This window comes from Carettochelys insculpta, chromosome 1 (assembly GCF_033958435.1).
Source record: "Carettochelys insculpta isolate YL-2023 chromosome 1, ASM3395843v1, whole genome shotgun sequence".
NCBI lineage: Eukaryota > Metazoa > Chordata > Testudines > Carettochelyidae > Carettochelys > Carettochelys insculpta.
Genome location: NC_134137.1, coordinates 349055592 through 349074300, shown reverse-complemented (window position 1 = coordinate 349074300; position 18709 = coordinate 349055592). Strand labels below are relative to the sequence as shown.

General features: G+C 38.2%; 1 protein-coding gene across 3 annotated transcripts in view; it reads left to right on the top strand.

Annotated features, from left to right (window-relative positions):
- TBC1D22A (TBC1 domain family member 22A) overlaps positions 1–18709 on the top strand; it is a 441404-nt gene that overhangs the window by 22550 nt on the left and 400145 nt on the right. For all 3 annotated transcript variants that reach the window (XM_074984137.1, XM_074984136.1, XM_074984135.1), the window contains 2 exons: positions 1053–1393; positions 2771–2950. In XM_074984137.1, coding sequence (XP_074840238.1) covers positions 1053–1393; positions 2771–2950 — 521 coding nt within the window. The remainder of the gene's footprint in view (positions 1–1052; positions 1394–2770; positions 2951–18709) is intronic.

Sequence of the window (18709 nt, the reverse complement as noted above, 5' to 3'; positions counted from 1 at the left end):
TTTGTGATCTCCATGTGGCACAAAGAGTTGAAAGGAGAGTGACATTGATAAACTGGTGTAATACCCTTTGAATAGTTAGCCTCTTGTTTGCAAGTACAGTTGGAGATCAGAACAGGACCACTGAAAAAGGCAAATTAAGTAAAACTGCATTAGTAAATGAGCACATGAAACAATGCTAGTGCAAAAAATAGCCTTCAGTTCTTGTGTAGATGAGAAGTATAACGTGTAGCTTTCTTTTTCCTCTCACAGGCGTTAGAAAGAAAGAGGTTCAGTTTCTATTCTAATACAGAGGTCCTTCTCCCACTCTACGGGCTTGTCCAGTAACATAATGGGAGGTGGAAGGTTATAGCTACCTTGACAGTTCAATTACTGTTTAGATTGTGCAATCTGTTAACAGAGAATTGCTTTGAATAGCATGGATAAAAAGAATTCACCAGGGTTTCCATACTAAACAGGTTCTAATGTATCCTGTGTATCTACCAATAGTAAATTAAACTTTAAACTGAGAAACATGTCCAGTTTAATCAATGAGCCTTGGACTATTAAGCCTTGATGACCTTTGATATTAAATCTTAACCCATTCAACTAATGCAGGGTCAGTTTTCTGATTTCTGTGTTGGGAACATACATATGTGGGAGATTTCTCACACACACACAAGATAACTAAGATATGTTTAAACAGTTGTCTGCTCTCTCTCTCCACTGGTAGCAAGTCTCTGAGTGTGGGTCAGCTGACTCAGATTTGCATGTCTTGAACTGGAGTACTAAAAATACTGGTGTAAACATTTTGGTTGCAGCTAGGGTCAGTTGCTGCTGTGTGTAGAGGTATTTTTTTGCTTTTGTTTTTATTTTTTTCCCTGTGTAGCCAAGCTTTTATAAACCCATTTTGCACTGACAGTCAGTGACAAGTATGAGACAACTTTGCATCTGTGATCACCAGTCTCTGGACTGATTAAAATGTGACTGTTTACTCCTTTAACTTTGTTCACTAATTCTCTTAATGCTGTTGAAGCAGTCATACTTAAGTGTGTGTGGGTTTTTATTTTTAACAGCTTAATAAAACCAGGATTCAAGACACCAACAACTCCAGTGAAACCGAAGAAAACCAGTACCTTCCAAGAATTTGAAAGTAATACAAGTGATGCTTGGGATCTTGGGGATGATGATGATGAACTCTTAGCAATGGCAGCAGAAAACTTACATACAGATGTGGTTATGGAAACGGCTAACAAAGTAATTCAGAATCACAGTAAGTTACAAGAGCAGCATAAACTGCAGGAAGAACAGCTACAGGATGACAAACCAGTACAATTTTCGGAATTTCCTTCAGTGACCTATGGTGACATCAGGCTGGTTAAGTCAGTCAGTGAAAGTCATACATCAAGTTCTGCAGGTATGCTAAGATATGAAAATGATGTTGAATTCTGAATATTAGAGGCTTCAAGGTGCTAAACACTTAATATCAATTTTAAAATTTAATATCACAAGAAAAAATACTGATGGTAAACGCTAATTGAAGAAAGGGACATTGTATGTCAAATCAAGCTTTAAAATGTTTGGGTGGGTAACCAGGTGTTTCTTGTTTTCAAACTTTTAAACAACCATATTTCTGGTTTAAATCAGATTTTTGAGTTCAGTAAAGTGGTCAAATATCAAAGATGGTTTTGTACTCATTATACAATATTTACTTTTCATGGTGAAATTTACAATTCGCAGCTCAGACAAAAGATTTCAAAACTCTTACTTGCTTTGTAGGTGGATTAAGGTATTAAAAAGGAAAGGCCAAAGCCTAGTTTCACCTACCCCATATTTCCATTTATCTTACATGCCTTTTTCTAAATGCACCATATTTCTTTACTGAGTCTGTGAGTTACCTCCTCTGTAAAGCATGGGTATCTGTCTTGAGCTACATGTTGGGTAGTTGGAATAAAGCTAATATTTATATGAGGTGCTTAGATATAATTTAGAGATTCTCATAAAGAATAAAAAATCACCACTCTTGGTTTTCAGTCTTTACCTGAGTTTTTGTTATCATTTAAAAATGATTTTTAAATCTTGTTAAACTGGAGAAGGTGGGGAGGGGAGGTATCATGTAGTGGGTGGAACTCCTCTGAAGCAGTGCATATGTCCTGCATGATGGTCTTGGAAATAGTTGGAGCTGCAATTTTTTTCACCATCTCAGCAGCAATTGGGGGAGACTGTGTATATCTTTATAGTTGACTGGTCTTTTGAGGTGTGATGTGCCAGAGTGATGTGTTCTTTTGAATCCTGGTATGCTCCTGCTGGAAAAAATGAGTCTCCTAAAGCTATGCCTATACTAAACATAAATGTTGACTGCCAGTACGCAATTTTACCCATGCAAATGGTGTAGCTAAAATCAATTTATCTGCGGTCAACTTCCTTGTATGCCTACATGTCAGAAGGGTGACAGCAGCATATCTACTTTCGACCTTCCTTATTTGTGAGGAGCAGAGGGGTCAACTTTGACCCCTGGGAGCATCATTTCATGCATGTGTGAAATGAAACCCTGGAACATGAACCCTGAGTCAGTCGATCTTCTGCGGTAGTGTGTCTGTAGTCTAAATCTAAGATGCCACCTGCAGTTGAGACTGCTGGCTTGGTCTATACCAGGAAAACGTCTCCCAAGATTCTGTTTTTAAAACTGATCGGCATCATACTGTGTAGACCAGGTCATAGGAGGCTTGAACTGACCTGCAGAGAATCGCTAAATTAGTAGGGCTTTACCAAGACTCTCCTTTTTCTGTTGTAGAGCGTGTTAGTGAAAATTCTTCCATGCAGAGATCACAGTCCCTTCCACAGGCTCCAACAGATCCATTAGAGAGTGAAATGCCAGACCACAATATCTCAGCTACTGCAGGACTAACTGAAAGAGAGGCATCCCGATTAGACAAATTTAAGCAACTACTTGCTGGTCCTAACACAAACCTTGGTAAGTACTTGAAAAATAAAAATGTCAATTTTAACAGAAGAAGAAGTGGGTCTGTCCCACGAAAGCTCACCACCAAATAAATTATTTTGTTAGTCTTTAAAGTGATACTTGACTGCTTTTTTTGTTTTGAAAGTAGATAGTATCTGCCATACCAGTACCATTCTTTGTGTGTGTTCTACTTATATCTGACTGTGCTTTTGTTTCTGTAACTTGAAGATAAAATTACTTCAATAATTATCATTGGAAAAAGTCTTGCTCACATACTGTTGTTCGTATCTCAGCACCAATCTGCTGGAGTTCAGGCTATAGAATATGTAGGAGTTGACAGTTTCCCCTAAACATCTCCAAAGTCATAACTGTTTATATTAAGAGTAGAAACAGAATCACTACAGTTGATTTTAACTTTCAAGGGAAAAAAACCTCTCAAGAGGCTAGAAAAATTATATTGAACTTGAAGAACTTGATTAAATTCTTCTGAATGACACAGATTTTTGGAAAACATTAAAAATAAGAATGGAACTGGGAAGAGTGATTTCCTTGAATTGGAACATTCTGAAAGGTGTGGTTGACAGCAATGAGAAGTGCACATTCACAGTTCATGAGTTAACTGGCCCTTAATTATTAATCCCAGTCCTTCCTCTGTCTTCTTGCTGACTGTTGGTTTTTAGAGGTCCTGGAATAAATGATTGTAATGGGAACTGCAGGTAGTAACCTTTGAAAATCATTTCTTCATTTTTTTATCATTTTTCCTGCCTACTGGAAAGGGATAGTAGTCCACCTTGCCCACGTATCTAGAGCTTAAGGTCTTTGCTATGAGAGTTTTTCTTTTACCAGTAAAGTGCTTATCAGGCTTTTGACATTATATTAGTAATATTTGTATTAGAAGTCCTAGAATAACCCGAACAGACACATTTTTTTTCTCCCTGCTTTTGCTTCCATTGTAATGGAAAAATAAGTATCAGCTAACCTTGAGATCCTTTCAGTTGCACTTGGAAAGCCACAGTTGTATGGAGATGTTGTAGAATCCATTCACTAGTGCAGGACACCCCAGCCAAAGGTTTTTGTTCTTGCCTGCGTATGTATTTGAAAGCTTTGACTCCTGTAAGTGATCTAAATTCAAAATAGTTCCCCAGATTGCTTTGCTTTGCATGTGGTACTGTTTCTAATGCAAATTTGGGGTCATTTCACCAAGGGGATTTTGAGTTCCAGATCCCCCTTCAAAATGGCTGCTTTCAGCTGCCTTGTACTGTTGAACTGAGGTACACTCATCCCTCGTTAAATGAGTACTTCACTTACTGAGTACTTGTTAAAACAAAGGGCATACATACTTACTTTGTTCACTAGATGAGTGAACTCCCCTGCCACTAATACAAGCCTTAACCCCCCACCCTGCAGATCCAACCCGTTGCAGTCTAACCCACACCCAACCCGCTGCAGCCTGACCTTCCCGCAGCCAGCCCACAGACCCATCCCGCCGCAGCCTGACCCCCACCAGCCTGCAGACCCAACCTGCCGCTGCCTTAACACCCCCCACGTGCCCCATGGACACAACCTGCAGCAGCCTGAACCCCCCCCACCTGCCCACAGACCCAGCCCACCTCAGCCTTAATGCCCCCTGTCTGCCTTACAGACCCAACCTGCCACAAGGTTTTAACCCTCCCGCCCGCTTATGGTCCCAAACTGCCCCAGCCTTTAACCTTCCCCAACCTTCCCCTTGCCAACCCAAAATTCACTTACCTTTCAAAAGCAGCACTGTGTGCTGCCACTACTTTGCCAAATTAGGAGCATGAGGAACCAATCGGAGACTTCAACGTGTATTTTAATGGGAATTTAGGGTCTCCCTTACGAATTTTCGCCTACGAGCAGAAAGTTGGAATCCAATTGTGCTCGTATAATGAGGGATGAGTGTACTAATAATGGGTCTAATAAGACTCTTGGAGGCAAAGAACTTAAGTTAACATGACTCATGCTAAATTAGTCACAAGCCTTCACTGAAGGCAAAAGGAGTTTTGAACTGAGTGGCTGGATGCTGCTATAATTTATGAGTCATATGTGGCATCTTACATTGGAAAGAATGTAATTAGACTGTTTACGGAAAAATGTTAGTCATGTGAATTCTTCCTGGGAAGGACTGGCGGAGAGGTGTCTTGTGTTGTTGCAGTACTGAATGGGGGGTGGATAAATGGGGATTGATGGCCAGATGGCTTGGGAGCCAGGTAAGGTGTAGTTGTGGTAGCCCTCAGATTTGTCAGTACTTCCAAAAAAGGCTTCAGCCTTCTTTGTGCAGCCACACTGAACTGCAGTCAAACCTACCTACTGCATCCCCCAACTTCCTTAGGTACAGGTTAAGGAGAGTGCATGGCACCCAGTAACTGGGGCGAGCCAAACTGTGAGCAAAACTTTGCAACGTGTTCATTACTCTGCTTGTGTAGAGATGCAATATGAATTCCTTCCAAACTCTATGTGAACCAGTGAAGAACCTGTTAGCCTCTTTCCTTTTGCTTGCCTGCATACTTTGAAGGAATGTGCCCCATACCTTTGTACCTGTTGACTACCCCACCTCTGGTGTTTCTAGTCTGAACTTTTGTACACATTTGCAATAAAGATTTAATAAGTCACATTGCTTTTTACCAGTCATAACATTTGTGGGGAGACTTACTGTGAGAACAGCAGAATAGTCAAAGCTGGTGTTACTAAAATTCGTGTAAGAATGTATGGGGGAGAGCTGGAGAGAGAGGACTCTGTGTGTGTGTGTGTGTGTGTGTGTGTGTGTGTGTGTGTGTGTGTGTGTTGTGGGAGGTAGAGGGTTGTAGCTGTAAAGGGGTTAAATGGGAGGGGGAACAGGGTAGTAGGCAATCCTTGAATTGGTTGTTTTTGAGAATTTGTATCTGACTGTTGCCTGTGGGAGGGGAAGCAAGTGGGAACTTTCTGATCTGGGGGCAGAATGATGTGGGTGTTTCCAGAGGAACACGGTGTGGAGGTGTGGAACTCACATTGGAAGTAGTTTGATTGCCAATGAAAAATAAATATATGCACTGACATGGAAGTGAAAATGTGGATCATCAGAGGTACTGAATCATGATGTTGCAGATGTTTTTTGGAGAACAAGGAGGGCATGGAGACTGACTGCAGGGTGCTTTGGCTTAGTACGAAAGCTGTGGTACATACTATGGATACAAATTCCTGCCAACAACATATCTTTTTGAAAACCCAGGAAATGAACAAAGCCTTATTTAGTGCATAATTTGGGCTAATTTGGTTGCAATGTCATCCCCTTGCAGCATGTTCAGTTGAGCAAATCTCAAACTTCTGAAAAACCAGGAAATTCAGATTTAAACTTGCCCATGCAATCCTAATTCTTCCTCCTTTCAGCAGTCCTCTATTACACCCTGCTAATACACATAAGTTTACTATGCCATCATCATAGTTACTGAAATGTACAAGTTCGTTACCTCCTTTTTACAGCACATTCACCCTCACCTGCAGGTTTCAATCTATGGTCTGAGCTGTATCTAAAATTTAGATCGAACTAGCTATGTCTCTCTGGGGTGTGGAAAAAGACACCACTAGGTCAACAGAAGAATCCTGTCAAAATAGCTTCTGCTAATTGACGGGGCAGATTCAGTGCAGGGAAAAACTCCCTAGGGTAATAAGTGTCACAGTAGTAAATGTCTATGCCACAGCAGTGTAGCTGCAGCTGTACCTTTGTTGGAGTTGTGGAATTGAGATGTTTGAACAGTTTTGAAGAACCACAAAAAGTTGCCCATGTTACCGTTTCTCTATCTTCTCTGAGCAATGCCTCCTGTGTGCAAATAGCACATACTCTTGCTGGCCCTTGATGCTAGGTTGAAGATCTTTGCATACCATTACATACTTAGCCACCTCCCCCAAAAGAATATCAACTGAATATAGTTTAAGAACCACTTTAGCTTTTCATAACTACCTTAAGTTTTTTTGCAGAATACCCATCTCTACCCACAGTTTCACTTAAACTCTTGTTAAAGCTTTAGAATCCTTTCATTTTAGTCTTGATAATATCCTTTGTAATAAAGGTCCTGCTGCTGACAAGCTACACACTTCTGTATTGAAATGATGCATAACAAATTTTGGAGAAAATGAGACAGGTCTAGAAGTTAAAACAGGAAAACAAATAAAAAATTAGTTAGGAAAGTTAGATGTCTTCACGTCACCAGGGCCTGATGAAAAGCATCCTAGAATACTCAAGGAACTGATGGAGAAGATTTGTGAGCCATTAGCTATCATCTTTGAAAAGTCATGGAAGACGGGAGAGATTCCAGAAGATTGGAAAAGGGCATATATGGTTCCCATCTATAAAAAGGGAATCCAGGACAACCCAGGCAACTATGGACCAGTCAGCTTAACTTCTGTGCTAAGAAAGCTAATAGAGCAAATAATTAAGGAATCCATTTGCCAGTATCTGGAAGACAGTAAGGTGATAGGTAGTAGTCTACATGACTTGGAAGGAACAAGTCATGTCAAACCAACCTGATAGCTTTCTTTGATAGGATAACAAGCCTTGTGGTTAAGGGGGGGTGCAATAGATGTGGTATACCTAGACTTAAGTAAAGCTTCTGCTACAGTCTCACATGACCTTATTACAAATAAGCTAGAGAATTACAACCTGTATTGGGCTACTATAAGATGGGTGTATAACTACTCTCTGGAAATGGCTAACCAAGCATTAATTAGTGGTGGACAGGGTATAGCAAGTGGGGTTCCACAGGAATCAGTTTTGAGACTGGTTTTGTTGCATATCTTCATCAACAATTTAGATTATGTCTTAGAAAGTGCACTTACAGAGTTTATGAATGATGCCAAACCTGGTAAAGTTAGAAGTGCTTTGGAAGATAGGATTAAAATTTAAAATGACTTTGACAAACTGGAGAAATGGTGTGAGGTAGGCAGGATGAAATTCAATAAGAACAAATGCAAAGTACTCCACTTAGGATAGAATAATTTGTTTCCTGCAGGTTATGTCTACACTAGAGAGTTTTTGTGGACAAAACTGGGGTTTTGTTGAAAAAACTCAGAGCATCTATATACAGAATGCATTTTGTCAACAAACTCTGGACAAAGTTGTGTAGATGCTCCAGGGGGCCCTTCTGTCGACAGTGGATCAAAAGATCAACGCGTAAGTGTAGACGTGATATGTTGACAGAAGTTTTGTCAGAACATCTCTTCCAACAGCAATTTCTGTAGACAGATGTTTCTAGTGTACAGGTAGTCACATACAAAATAGGAAATGACTCTCTAGAAAGGAGTACTGCAGAAAGAGATCTAGGGGTCATAGTAGACCACAGGCTAAACATGAGTTTGACACTGTTGAAAAAGAAAAGCACACATCATTCAAAGAGAAATGTTATAAACAAGACACAGAAGCAATTATTCAGGTCTACTCTGTGCTAATTAGACCTCAGCTAGAATATTGTGTTCAATTCTGGACACGATATTTCAGGAAAGATGTGGAGAAATGGGAGAATTTTCAGAGAAGAGTAACAAAAATGATTAAAAGTCTAGAAAACTTGACCTGAAAGGAAAAATTGAAAGAACTGAGTTTGTTTAACATAGTAAAGAGAAGACTGAGAGGGGGACATGATAACTTTCATGTATCTGAAAGGTTGTTATGAGGAAAAGGGAGGCATTTTTTTTCTCCTTAACCTCTGAGGATAGGACAAGAAGCAATAGGCATGAATTGCAGCATGTATGTTTCAGCAACTGTGGGTTGTTGGATTGAAGGCATGTGTGTTAGTGGAGCATACTGGGGAATTGTGAGAGAGGGCAGAGTTGACTGAATGGGCAGCCATAACTCTGCATTTCCGGCTTCCCCCCCTGCCCCCCCAAGGTTTGCAAACTTTACTCAGTTTACAGTGGTGAAATAGGACTGCATGCAGCCAAACATCCTTGGTTCTTCATTTGTTGTGTGTGTATGTTTGTGTTTTGCCACTGGATAGTTATCTTTGATCAAGGAGGATGGCAAAAATTTAGCGTCAATTTTGGAGTAATTCATTCCAGAAAATGCCAGGAGTGAAAAGGCCCTTAATCTTAGGCTTTCCATTAGTCGTAGCTGATAGATCCTTATTATCATGACTTACAGAAGAAATCTGTAAAGGTCTCTTTTAGATGTGGATGTTATGAAGAAGAATTATTCTTTGTGCCTTTGGTCTTCTCTTTTATGTATATTACTGTAAGTTGGTGAGTAAGGTGGATTCTCTGTCATGTTTACCGGTATTTATACATTATAGGATGGAGACTTAATCCTGGTAGAACAGTGATTGTCATAAATATTCCTTGTCCCTTTTATGTGATTCATTAATATGGTAGGTTGCAATTAAGAATTAAGGTCTGTTATCCTTTAAGCCTTTTTTTAAAAAAATGAAACTGTGAGTGCAAAGATTCAGTAACATTCAACTCCTGTTTTTTTTTCTTAGCCTCATTATCTTTAATTTCTGAGCACTGAATTTCATATGCCATTTATCTTTGCATTCCCGGCCTGTACAAGTCATTTAGAATTTTATTGCCTCTACAGTTATTGATCTGTAATTTATCACTCTGATACACATGCTTTCTTCTAGGTCATTGATAGATAGTATGAAGCAACCAAAATCTTTCCCAACACTAATCCAGTTGGCATGCCGCTAAGAATTTCTCTTTCAAACTGTTACCACTCAGAAGTACCCGCATCTCACTGATGTGCCAGTCAGTTTATTATCAGCTCAACATGGTTTTCCCTTCATCTAATTCACAGAATTAATCCAGCAGTTCTATATCAAACTGCAGAGGAGCTCTTGCTTTTAAAATAGTATGAATCTGTGAAAGGAGTTTTATTTTAACTGCCCTTAAATAACTTCCCACCTATTTCATATGTTGAGGAGAATTAATGTCATGGGTTTTAATCCCTATTTCTAAAAATGAGTATTATGATTTTTAGTTTTCTGGATATTTCCCTGGTTTTATATATATATATTACATCATATACTTAACTTGGATGTATTTAATTGGGATGACTACTTTATAGAGAGATTTCCTAAAAAGTCTACATCTTTTTGGCCTGAGCTGTCGACTGACAGATCTCATCTTCTATGATGCTGTTGTTAAGTGCCTAAACCAATTCGTGACCAGCACAACCGATTACAGATGTTACACAAAAACCAGCCAGCCGCAGGCATTGAATATTCTTTTTGGATCCTACGCTTTTCCCGTAGTGCTTGGATGTGCTGACACTCAAAGCAATTGAGACCCTGCACAGTGGTTTGCTGCCAGGACAATCTGTCTTGAACTAGTTTCCAGATCACTAGGAGATATGCTGTATGACTTCGTGTTGGCCTTTTAAGATGTTTTTATAGCACTTATAGCACCACCTGTAGGAATAAGGGGATTTCGAAGTTGCTGGGGTCCTTTAGAAAAAGAGCCCCGTCTGGATGAGCTGTGCGGTGGTGAGCCACGTCAATTTCAAAGTGCCGTGGCCACCTGCATGCTAATGAGGCGCTGAATATGTATTTCAGCACATCATTAGTAAACTTCGAAATGGCCGTTTGCCTGGCCATTTTGAAGTTTTGGCTAGTGTAGACACGGCCTTGATGTTTCAAAAGGTGCTGATGTCTTTCTATTGTTAAGGATGCGACCAAGCATGTCGTCATGAAAAGACCGAACAATGTTGATAAATTTTTCAGGACAATCAATTCGCTCGAATATTTGCCAGAGCCCATTTCTGTTGACCCTGTTGAACACCTTGGTCAAGTCAATGAAAATCACATACAGATCCTGATGTTGCGCTCTACATTTCACTTGTATCTGTCTATCTGTAAATATCATATCAGCAATGCCTGGACCGGCACAAAATCTGCACTGGCTTTCAGGAGTAATTCCTTTTTTAAGCACATGTAGAGCAAGTGGGTTGTAAAGGATGTGAGCCAGGATCTTACCAGTTATAGAGAACAGAGAGATGCCCTGATGCTCATCACAACCCACACAGTCACCTTTTTTCTTGTATGTGTTTACAATGAGGGCATCTTTGAAGTCCTGGGGGACTAACTCCTTCTTAAGAAGTCTCCTTAGTGTGGTGTAATGGTGAAAAGATCATGTTGGCTGCTTAATCAGAATAGTAAGGGGTGAAGCCTTCCACTTAATAAACTATTTTCAAATGAGACCAGGTGATTTTAATATTTAACCAGATGTTAATTACGTAAATTATGAAATTACATGAAATGAATATTTATACTAAATTTAAAAATGGCCTTGTCTCTTGATCATTGACAGTTGATTGCTTTTTTGTATTTGTATGTCCAAGAGATGGCTGAAAATAAACAGATATTACTCTTGAGGATCTAACAATTTAGTTTTGAAATTATTGCCTTCTGTATCTTTTTTCTCTTGCTTAATGTTTCCCATTTAACTTCATTGATACTTCCATAACCCTCTCAAAATTTGGGTCATTAAAATTGAGTCTTACCTTTTTCCTGTTTTGGTCTTGCATTAGTTTAATTTGCAGGTTTATAGTAATTACTGCATAGATGCTCCAGTATTCAGGCACAACTTAATTCCAGAAATCTTTGTTCCGTTTTCCTTTCTATTAGAGTCTTACCGCTTAGAATGGTTGAATTTTCTTTTTCAGTGTTTCCCAAACTAATTTAGCCATGGAGCACTTTTGGACATGGAATTAACTGAACATATACATACAGGTCCAGGGTGGGGATCGGGGAGAGGGTTTCATACTGTAAAATTGCTGCATGTAATGCTCAAAAATTGATTTAAACGACTTAATTTTTTTAGATGTCTTTTATTTTACAATGAACAAAAAATAACAAGAAAAAATTATCAGAATGAACATCTAATGTCCTTTTGATAGGTGGATGGTTAAAAACCCTGTAATTAAGTATAAAAATCAAAAATTAAGTACAAACCCAAAACAAAAGGTCAACATAACAGCCGAGAGAAGGATGGTTAATGTTGTTCTTTTGTACAAAAATAGAAAGGATAATGTTGTTCAAAAGGAATGTCCTTCCTTAAATCTTAAAAAAGCGTTTTATGAAAAAGAAATGCAGAGCAAATAAGATATGGAATATATTTTTAAATTTTGTGTTTTTTATGAATGTTATTTTAAAAGAAAACTACTGAAAAATAAACATTTTACAGTTGTTTTTAATGGGAAGAGTGTTTTTGCATCTTTTGGTCACATCTGCTTAGTGTTGGGCATGATGCTGGAGAGTTGGATCCTCATATTGTGTGCAGCATCAAGTCTATTCCTGCATTTTGTTTTCATTCAGTTTCAGATAGGTTTGTAATAGCAAAGCAAAGGAGTGTGCAAACTGCATATTTTGCTATATATGGATACCCGGCAATTAGACTTCTGAAATGATTTAGTGGAAGTTTGTTAAACCTTTGTTTCAACTGAGAGTCTGAAATAAGTCAGTCAGACTCTCTTAATCTTGCAGTACTAAGTCAACTGGCTTGACTGTAATGTAAACTGATTTTTAACCCAAACTTAGTCGTCATATATTGGAGGGAAATATTCTAACAGAGTAGACTGCAAGTCACACAAGTGGTATGCAGTGGCACTGCAAATATCCTCATTGACTGCTTTAGAATTCATTTCAATCAGAAAGTCACTAAGCCAGGGCAGCAGTTAAAGTTCTTTTCTGCTGTGGATGAGGTCCAAAATTCCAGTTTCCTTGACAAAGGTGAAATTTTGTCCATTGCAGAGAAAAATGGTCACATTCTTTCCTTGCAGTGACAGTCAATTTAATTTCACAAAAATATGTACAAGGTATGCAAGTCTCAGCAGCCATGAGCAACTTGTCAAACAGTCAGACGGTCAAAACTTGGAATCCAAAACCACCAATAGTTCACCACAAAACTCAAAAAAATAGTGTAAGCACTTTGCCTTGTGATACCAACCTCACCTTCATATGTGGAAAAAGCACATACACACATCATTTCATGTTTAATATTTTAGAAGGAAAAATATCACTAGCATCACTTATTTATATTTATTTATTTATTTTTTCTATTCACAACATGTGCAACGCCAGTGTTCAGCACACTACAGTTTGGGAAACACTGCCCTAGTTTGTTTGTAAGAAGTCCAGAGGTACCTCATCAGCTGCTTTCCCCTGCTTCCATCCATAAGGGTTGTTACCCTGTCAAATAAAGCTGTCAGGTTGGTTTGATATGATTTTGCTCCAAGTTTATTTGAGAATTTGTGTTAAGTGAAACTCAAACAATTGAAAGTATGCTGAAGCACTGACTTTAAGCACAAATTAAATTTGTCCAGAATGAGTTTTCACTTTCACCTTTCAGTTCTATAAACAGTACCACATTTCTAGACATAGGCAAGAGGAAGAGAAATACAGGGTTCTGCCCATACATTTTTGCTATTTGTTATGTGGGAGCATTTTCCCCTGTTACAACAGATGAGTTTTTTGGGGGGTTGGGTCAGGAGGGGGGATTGGCAGTCCTCAATTTCTCCCTAAGGAAATTCATTCTTTCTTCTGGACCATAAGCTGTCAAAGTGGGTCTTTGCCCAAGAAAGCTTATGCTCCGATATATGTTAGTCTGTAAGGTGCCACAGGACTGACTTCTTGTTTTTGTGGATACAGCCTAACATGGCTACCCATTTGATACTCTTTCTTTTTAACTCCTGCCATATCAGGCAGGGGTAACAGATGAGTGATAAATTCTGCAGCCTCTTTGTAGAGACTAAATACTTTAACAATGTCCAGTCTCTTAAACATTATAAAACTAGTAAGTGTTTTCAGTTAATCTGAAATGGCGAAACAAAGCAAAACAGAGTAGTTGAGGCGGGGGAGGGGGAAATTGCATATTGCATGAGGTGATTGATGCTGGATAATTGTAGTTGTGCTTAGATGCTTCTTCAGGAAAGGTAAGCGTTCTCCATAATTTATCCTGACAACTTACTCTCGCATTATCACCTTTCGTAGTTCAAGTTTATTTCTAATAGTCTACTCAATCACTTTTGCTCCTTTTGTTTTCCTAATCCTAATGTTCACTTACTGTCTAATATCCACCTCATCTGTTTTGTTTCTCATTAGATTCTTCTACTTTCTACCTCTGTAAGCTAATGACATTTACTTCTTTATTCATTCCCGAAGAAGCTCTTAAATCATATACACAACATAGTATTTTACTTTATTTTCAGTTTTCTTCATGCATTCAGGATAACTCTTTGTTCCATTGAGAAGATTAAGAGCAGTATTTGCTTGAAAAAGTTGTAATGAAGCACCTAACGGAGCTATTATTCATTTTAGAAGCCAGTTGCTTTGGTTACCATAGTAATTTCAAGCCCTTTATTAAGGATATTTTCTACTTGGGCTGCTTGTTTTTTAAAGTGCTGTTGGGGGAGCTGCAGTTCCATGAATCTACTCTGTTGAAAGAATTTTCTAGTTATACACCTAAATAATACAAGGAGTTTGTTATTGGAATATAAAGCTTATAAATCTATTTTATCAAATCTGTCGTTTAATTGTTGATGCAAGCCATTTACAGTAATCTCAGTGAAATAACAGTTTTGTATCATGAAATGAATAATGCATCCAGAGAAACTGATGGGCTCCTTAAAATGAGCTTCTAAAATATTATGCTCTTACTTGAAACTGAGAGAACAATGAACTTGTACTAGCTCTAAGTCAAATACAGTAGCACAGATTGTCACTTACTAGTGATAACTTCCAAGAATAAAAAGTTGTCAAACTGTCAGTAAGCCAATATTTTTATTGTCAAAATCATGCTGTATGAAACGTTTATTCAGTACGAAGAATTTGTACATCAGTGCAATTAAAGGTATTATCTTAAGCATAATACCTTTTTAAATATATTGTTTTAAAATATGACTGTCTGAAAGAAGAAATGTGTGACTCACTGCTATGTGTTGTGGTAAAGTAAAATGCACTAATTATGCCACCATTACATGAATTTTGGCAGTTTGAAGCAGCTACATGGCACATTCATTTATGATATTTAAACATACACCTAGCCTAGCATTGTTTCTGCAGAATAATTGTTGGCTTGTAAACAGAATCCCTACTTTACTTTTTTGCGATCCACCCGGGTTCAGTCTTGGAGTCTAGTAGATCCAATACTGTAGTTACTCTGATATTCCAGTGTTTTAAACATTCAAAATAATTCACCTGAATTTACTGATTTTTATTACAGTGGACTGGACTCAATGACCTCTCGATGTCACTTCCAGGTCTGTTCTGTGAATAGTTTACATTTCTTGCAACAGAATAAGAGTGAAATTAGACTCATTCTGTGTCTGCATGGCTCCATACAATCTTTCCTATGTGGATTTTTTTTTTTTAAATATTTGGAATAGCCTTTTAACAAGGGTCAGTTTTAGCACTGGGGTTGAAAACATATGGGGCCATTAAGGCAAGGAATTAGACTGAGACATGGATGAAAGGTAATGAGCAGTATATAGGGGGAAAAGAGGTGATGGAACACTTCAAAAAGAAGGGAGAAACTCACAGTGAATTGGAAGAACACAAAATAACCCTTCCTCTAAAAGGCCAGTAAACCATGATTTGGCCATGCTTTCTGCCATGTGGTAGGTGCGGAAGTCAGTGAATGATAAACTCCAGTTAATGGAAATCTCCAGGTTTTTCTGTTATACCCCTTGAATCTAATTTTTCCATATACAATTGGTGGTAATTTAGTTTGATTTTTAAAGACCCTGGAAACAAAATTAGTGCTGTTGTAGACAGGAGCAATACAGTTATTTTTTCCATCAATTAGCTTCTGTTCTGTATTTATTGATGAGGTAAGGAAGTCCATTTTACAACAACTCTGGTGGATTTTTAATTAGTGAAGATAACCTGTGTGGACACTTTGCTAAATTAATAGGAAAATGTACTGCAATGTTGAGGTTTAGTTATGTTGGATAGAAGTTCTTTTCAGAGTAGTGACATCTCTTTAAAGTTTTACTCTGACTTGACGTTTGTACTCTTGCTTTCCTTAACATTATGAATCCTGGTGAAGAGGATTCAAAGTTTCAAATATATATTTGGAAACAGCCTTTTGACAAGTCTGATGCTTTTTTCTTCATCTTAGACACTCTGCAGGTACTAACTTAATTTTTTTTTGTGCCTCTTCTGTTTTTATATATCCTATCAATATTATCTGCTAAAGGGTGACCTGGAGTGAGTCTGGATTTCTTGTGATGTATTAAAAATGCTGATAAGGACTCTAGTTCTGCTGCTGCTTATTGTTGCAAACTGCTTTGTCGTGAGCGACCTAGATATTGAACATTTCAGTAAGTACCATATCAAATGATTTTTGGCAGTGTCCCTTAGTTCAGGTTGTATTTAAGCCATTATCCTTGTTCCTTCTCTTAAAGTGTTTTACACATTTTTAAGCATTCATCTCTAAATATTAGTGTAGATGTGGATTTAATGTCTTTAGTAGAACTTGTGCAATACACTGCTTACATAGCTCACAAAAATGTTAAGATAAGGCCATTTGCTCCATGCACAACATCTGACAGCTGAAAATACTTGACTTTCCTCAAAATTAATCTTTGTTCTAAAGTGTTAGTGTTTTGTGGGGTCATTTATGGTAGATTTAGTGCATTTAAATTTTGTAAAGCATTTTAAATGAGGGGGATCTGTGTACTCTGTAGAACAAAAGTAACAAATATTTATTGTCATGTAAGAGTAATGTCTCTTTCTTTCAGGGTGGGGGGAAGGAAACGTTCTGTTCTGTAATTAATATCTTACCAGTTTTTGGTTGGTAAGTCAGGGTTGTATTTATTTAAACATCTGTTTATCAGGAGTGTTTATCTTATGTTCGTATCAAAGGTTTTGTGAAGGCTGCAAAAGTTTCTGAAATGGGGAACTGTCAAACTGCTTACGAAACCAGGATTTTTCTAGAAGATACAATCAGTTTCTGATTTTGAATTTTGTATGCTCAATTTTGTGCTGCTGCTTGCTTCTTTTTTGGGCAAATAAACTGGGAGAGCTCTCCAGGCATATAAAGGGATCCCAGTAATTCCAGAAATGGTGGAAGAGACACTTTTTAGGTTTTTTGTAAAGATTTTCTTTGAGTTACCGTATAGACAGTGTGAGATCAATTGAGCATTGCTTGTTCCTGGTATATGTGTAATAACTACATAGACATGTGACTAATGGAAATATTCAAACTAGTCATGTTTGGTATTAGACCTCTATTGGTTGAAATGATTTTCTCACAACAAAAGAAAAAACACTCTTTGGGGAAGAAAGGGATTTTGTTTTAAGTTAGATGCTATGAATAGTCTCTGTTAGAGAGAGAAAACATAGCATAGCATTCCTTCTAGGTCTGCATCTTGAAAAGAGGTTAAAGTCTTTCTTCATAGTTTGATGAGGCCTGTGCTTTGAAGTATGAAGGTACATAAACACTAAATACAAGTTAACTGTAATATAATATCCTTCCTAAGAAGGCTGGAACATGAGATCAGAAGAAAATCTTACTTATCCAAGTTTCGGAGGGGTAGCCGTGTTAGTCTGGATCTGTAACAGCAACAGCTCAGGCTTAAACAAAGACTGTGAATGGCTGGCTAAATACAGAAGCAGCTTCCCCTCCCTTGGTGTTCACACCTCCAGATCAACTGCTGGTAGTAAGCCTCACCCTTGCTGACTGAGCATCTGATGAAGTGAGCCTGTGCTCACGAAAGCTCATGCTCAAAACTTTTCTGTTAGTCTATAAGGTGCCACAGGACCCTTCGTTGCTGTTACTTATCCAAGAGGTTCTGTTGTGGATCGTAAACTCTTGATATTTTAACTCTGACATCACAAATCTAAGTGAGATGGCACTTGTCTTTTCTCTTGCGGTGTATCTGCTGCTCGACAGAAGTTATAATTCACAGGGAATGGAGGCAGAGATCATTTGGAGAAAGAAAACAGTCCCTCTAGATTTTTCAGAAGAGACCACAGTCTTTCTTGTGTCTCTGCCTCCACACAGAAGAGTAAATATTTTTCCTCTTTCAGCTCCCACTTGCTGTGAAGATTCACTTAATTTATGCTCATCTGAATTCATACACATTTTTAGCTGGTCAAAGTTCTGCAAAATATCAGCATTTAAGGGGGCGCTGTTCCACATTTCACTTCTCAAAATATCTTTGTCAAGTCTTTTATTTGTGTTTCCCTGTGGAGTGCTACTTACATGAGTAGCTTGAGGTCCTAATGGCACGTCAGGTGTTTGTAGAAACTCAGACCTTTATGGTATTGAAAGAAAAAGCTTTTTTCATGTACCTTGTTTAAGGTACATGCAAGTATACAGTAACTAGTGTTGTTGAAAGAACTAGGTCTCAGTAACTGCATTGAATTTTTTTTCCCTTGACTTGCTTGGTACAAAGAGGCATATGGAAGCATAGCAGTTCTGTGATATCCTTGAAAGGCTGTTTGTAAACTTTTATGCTGAGATCAGAGAAAACATTTAAAAATAAAAATAAACCTATATACATGGCATCCTTTTTCTTAATTTCGTGGAGTGTCGCATACTAGACTGGTAACAGAATTTTATCACTATAGATGGGTGTTTAGTTAAAAGGTAAGGGGAGCTCAACATTTAATATTTTTCTCTTTCATTGATGAAGTGGGCAAACCTGATGAGCTTTTTCTGTGCACAACTTTTTCACAGAGTAAGACAGATTCTTTCAGGGGCTGGTTTTGTGTGTGCTGACCTCTTATTGCTGAGCCCTCCCAGAGCCGAACTGGTTCAGCGTGTATATTGCTTTGCAAGGGGGTG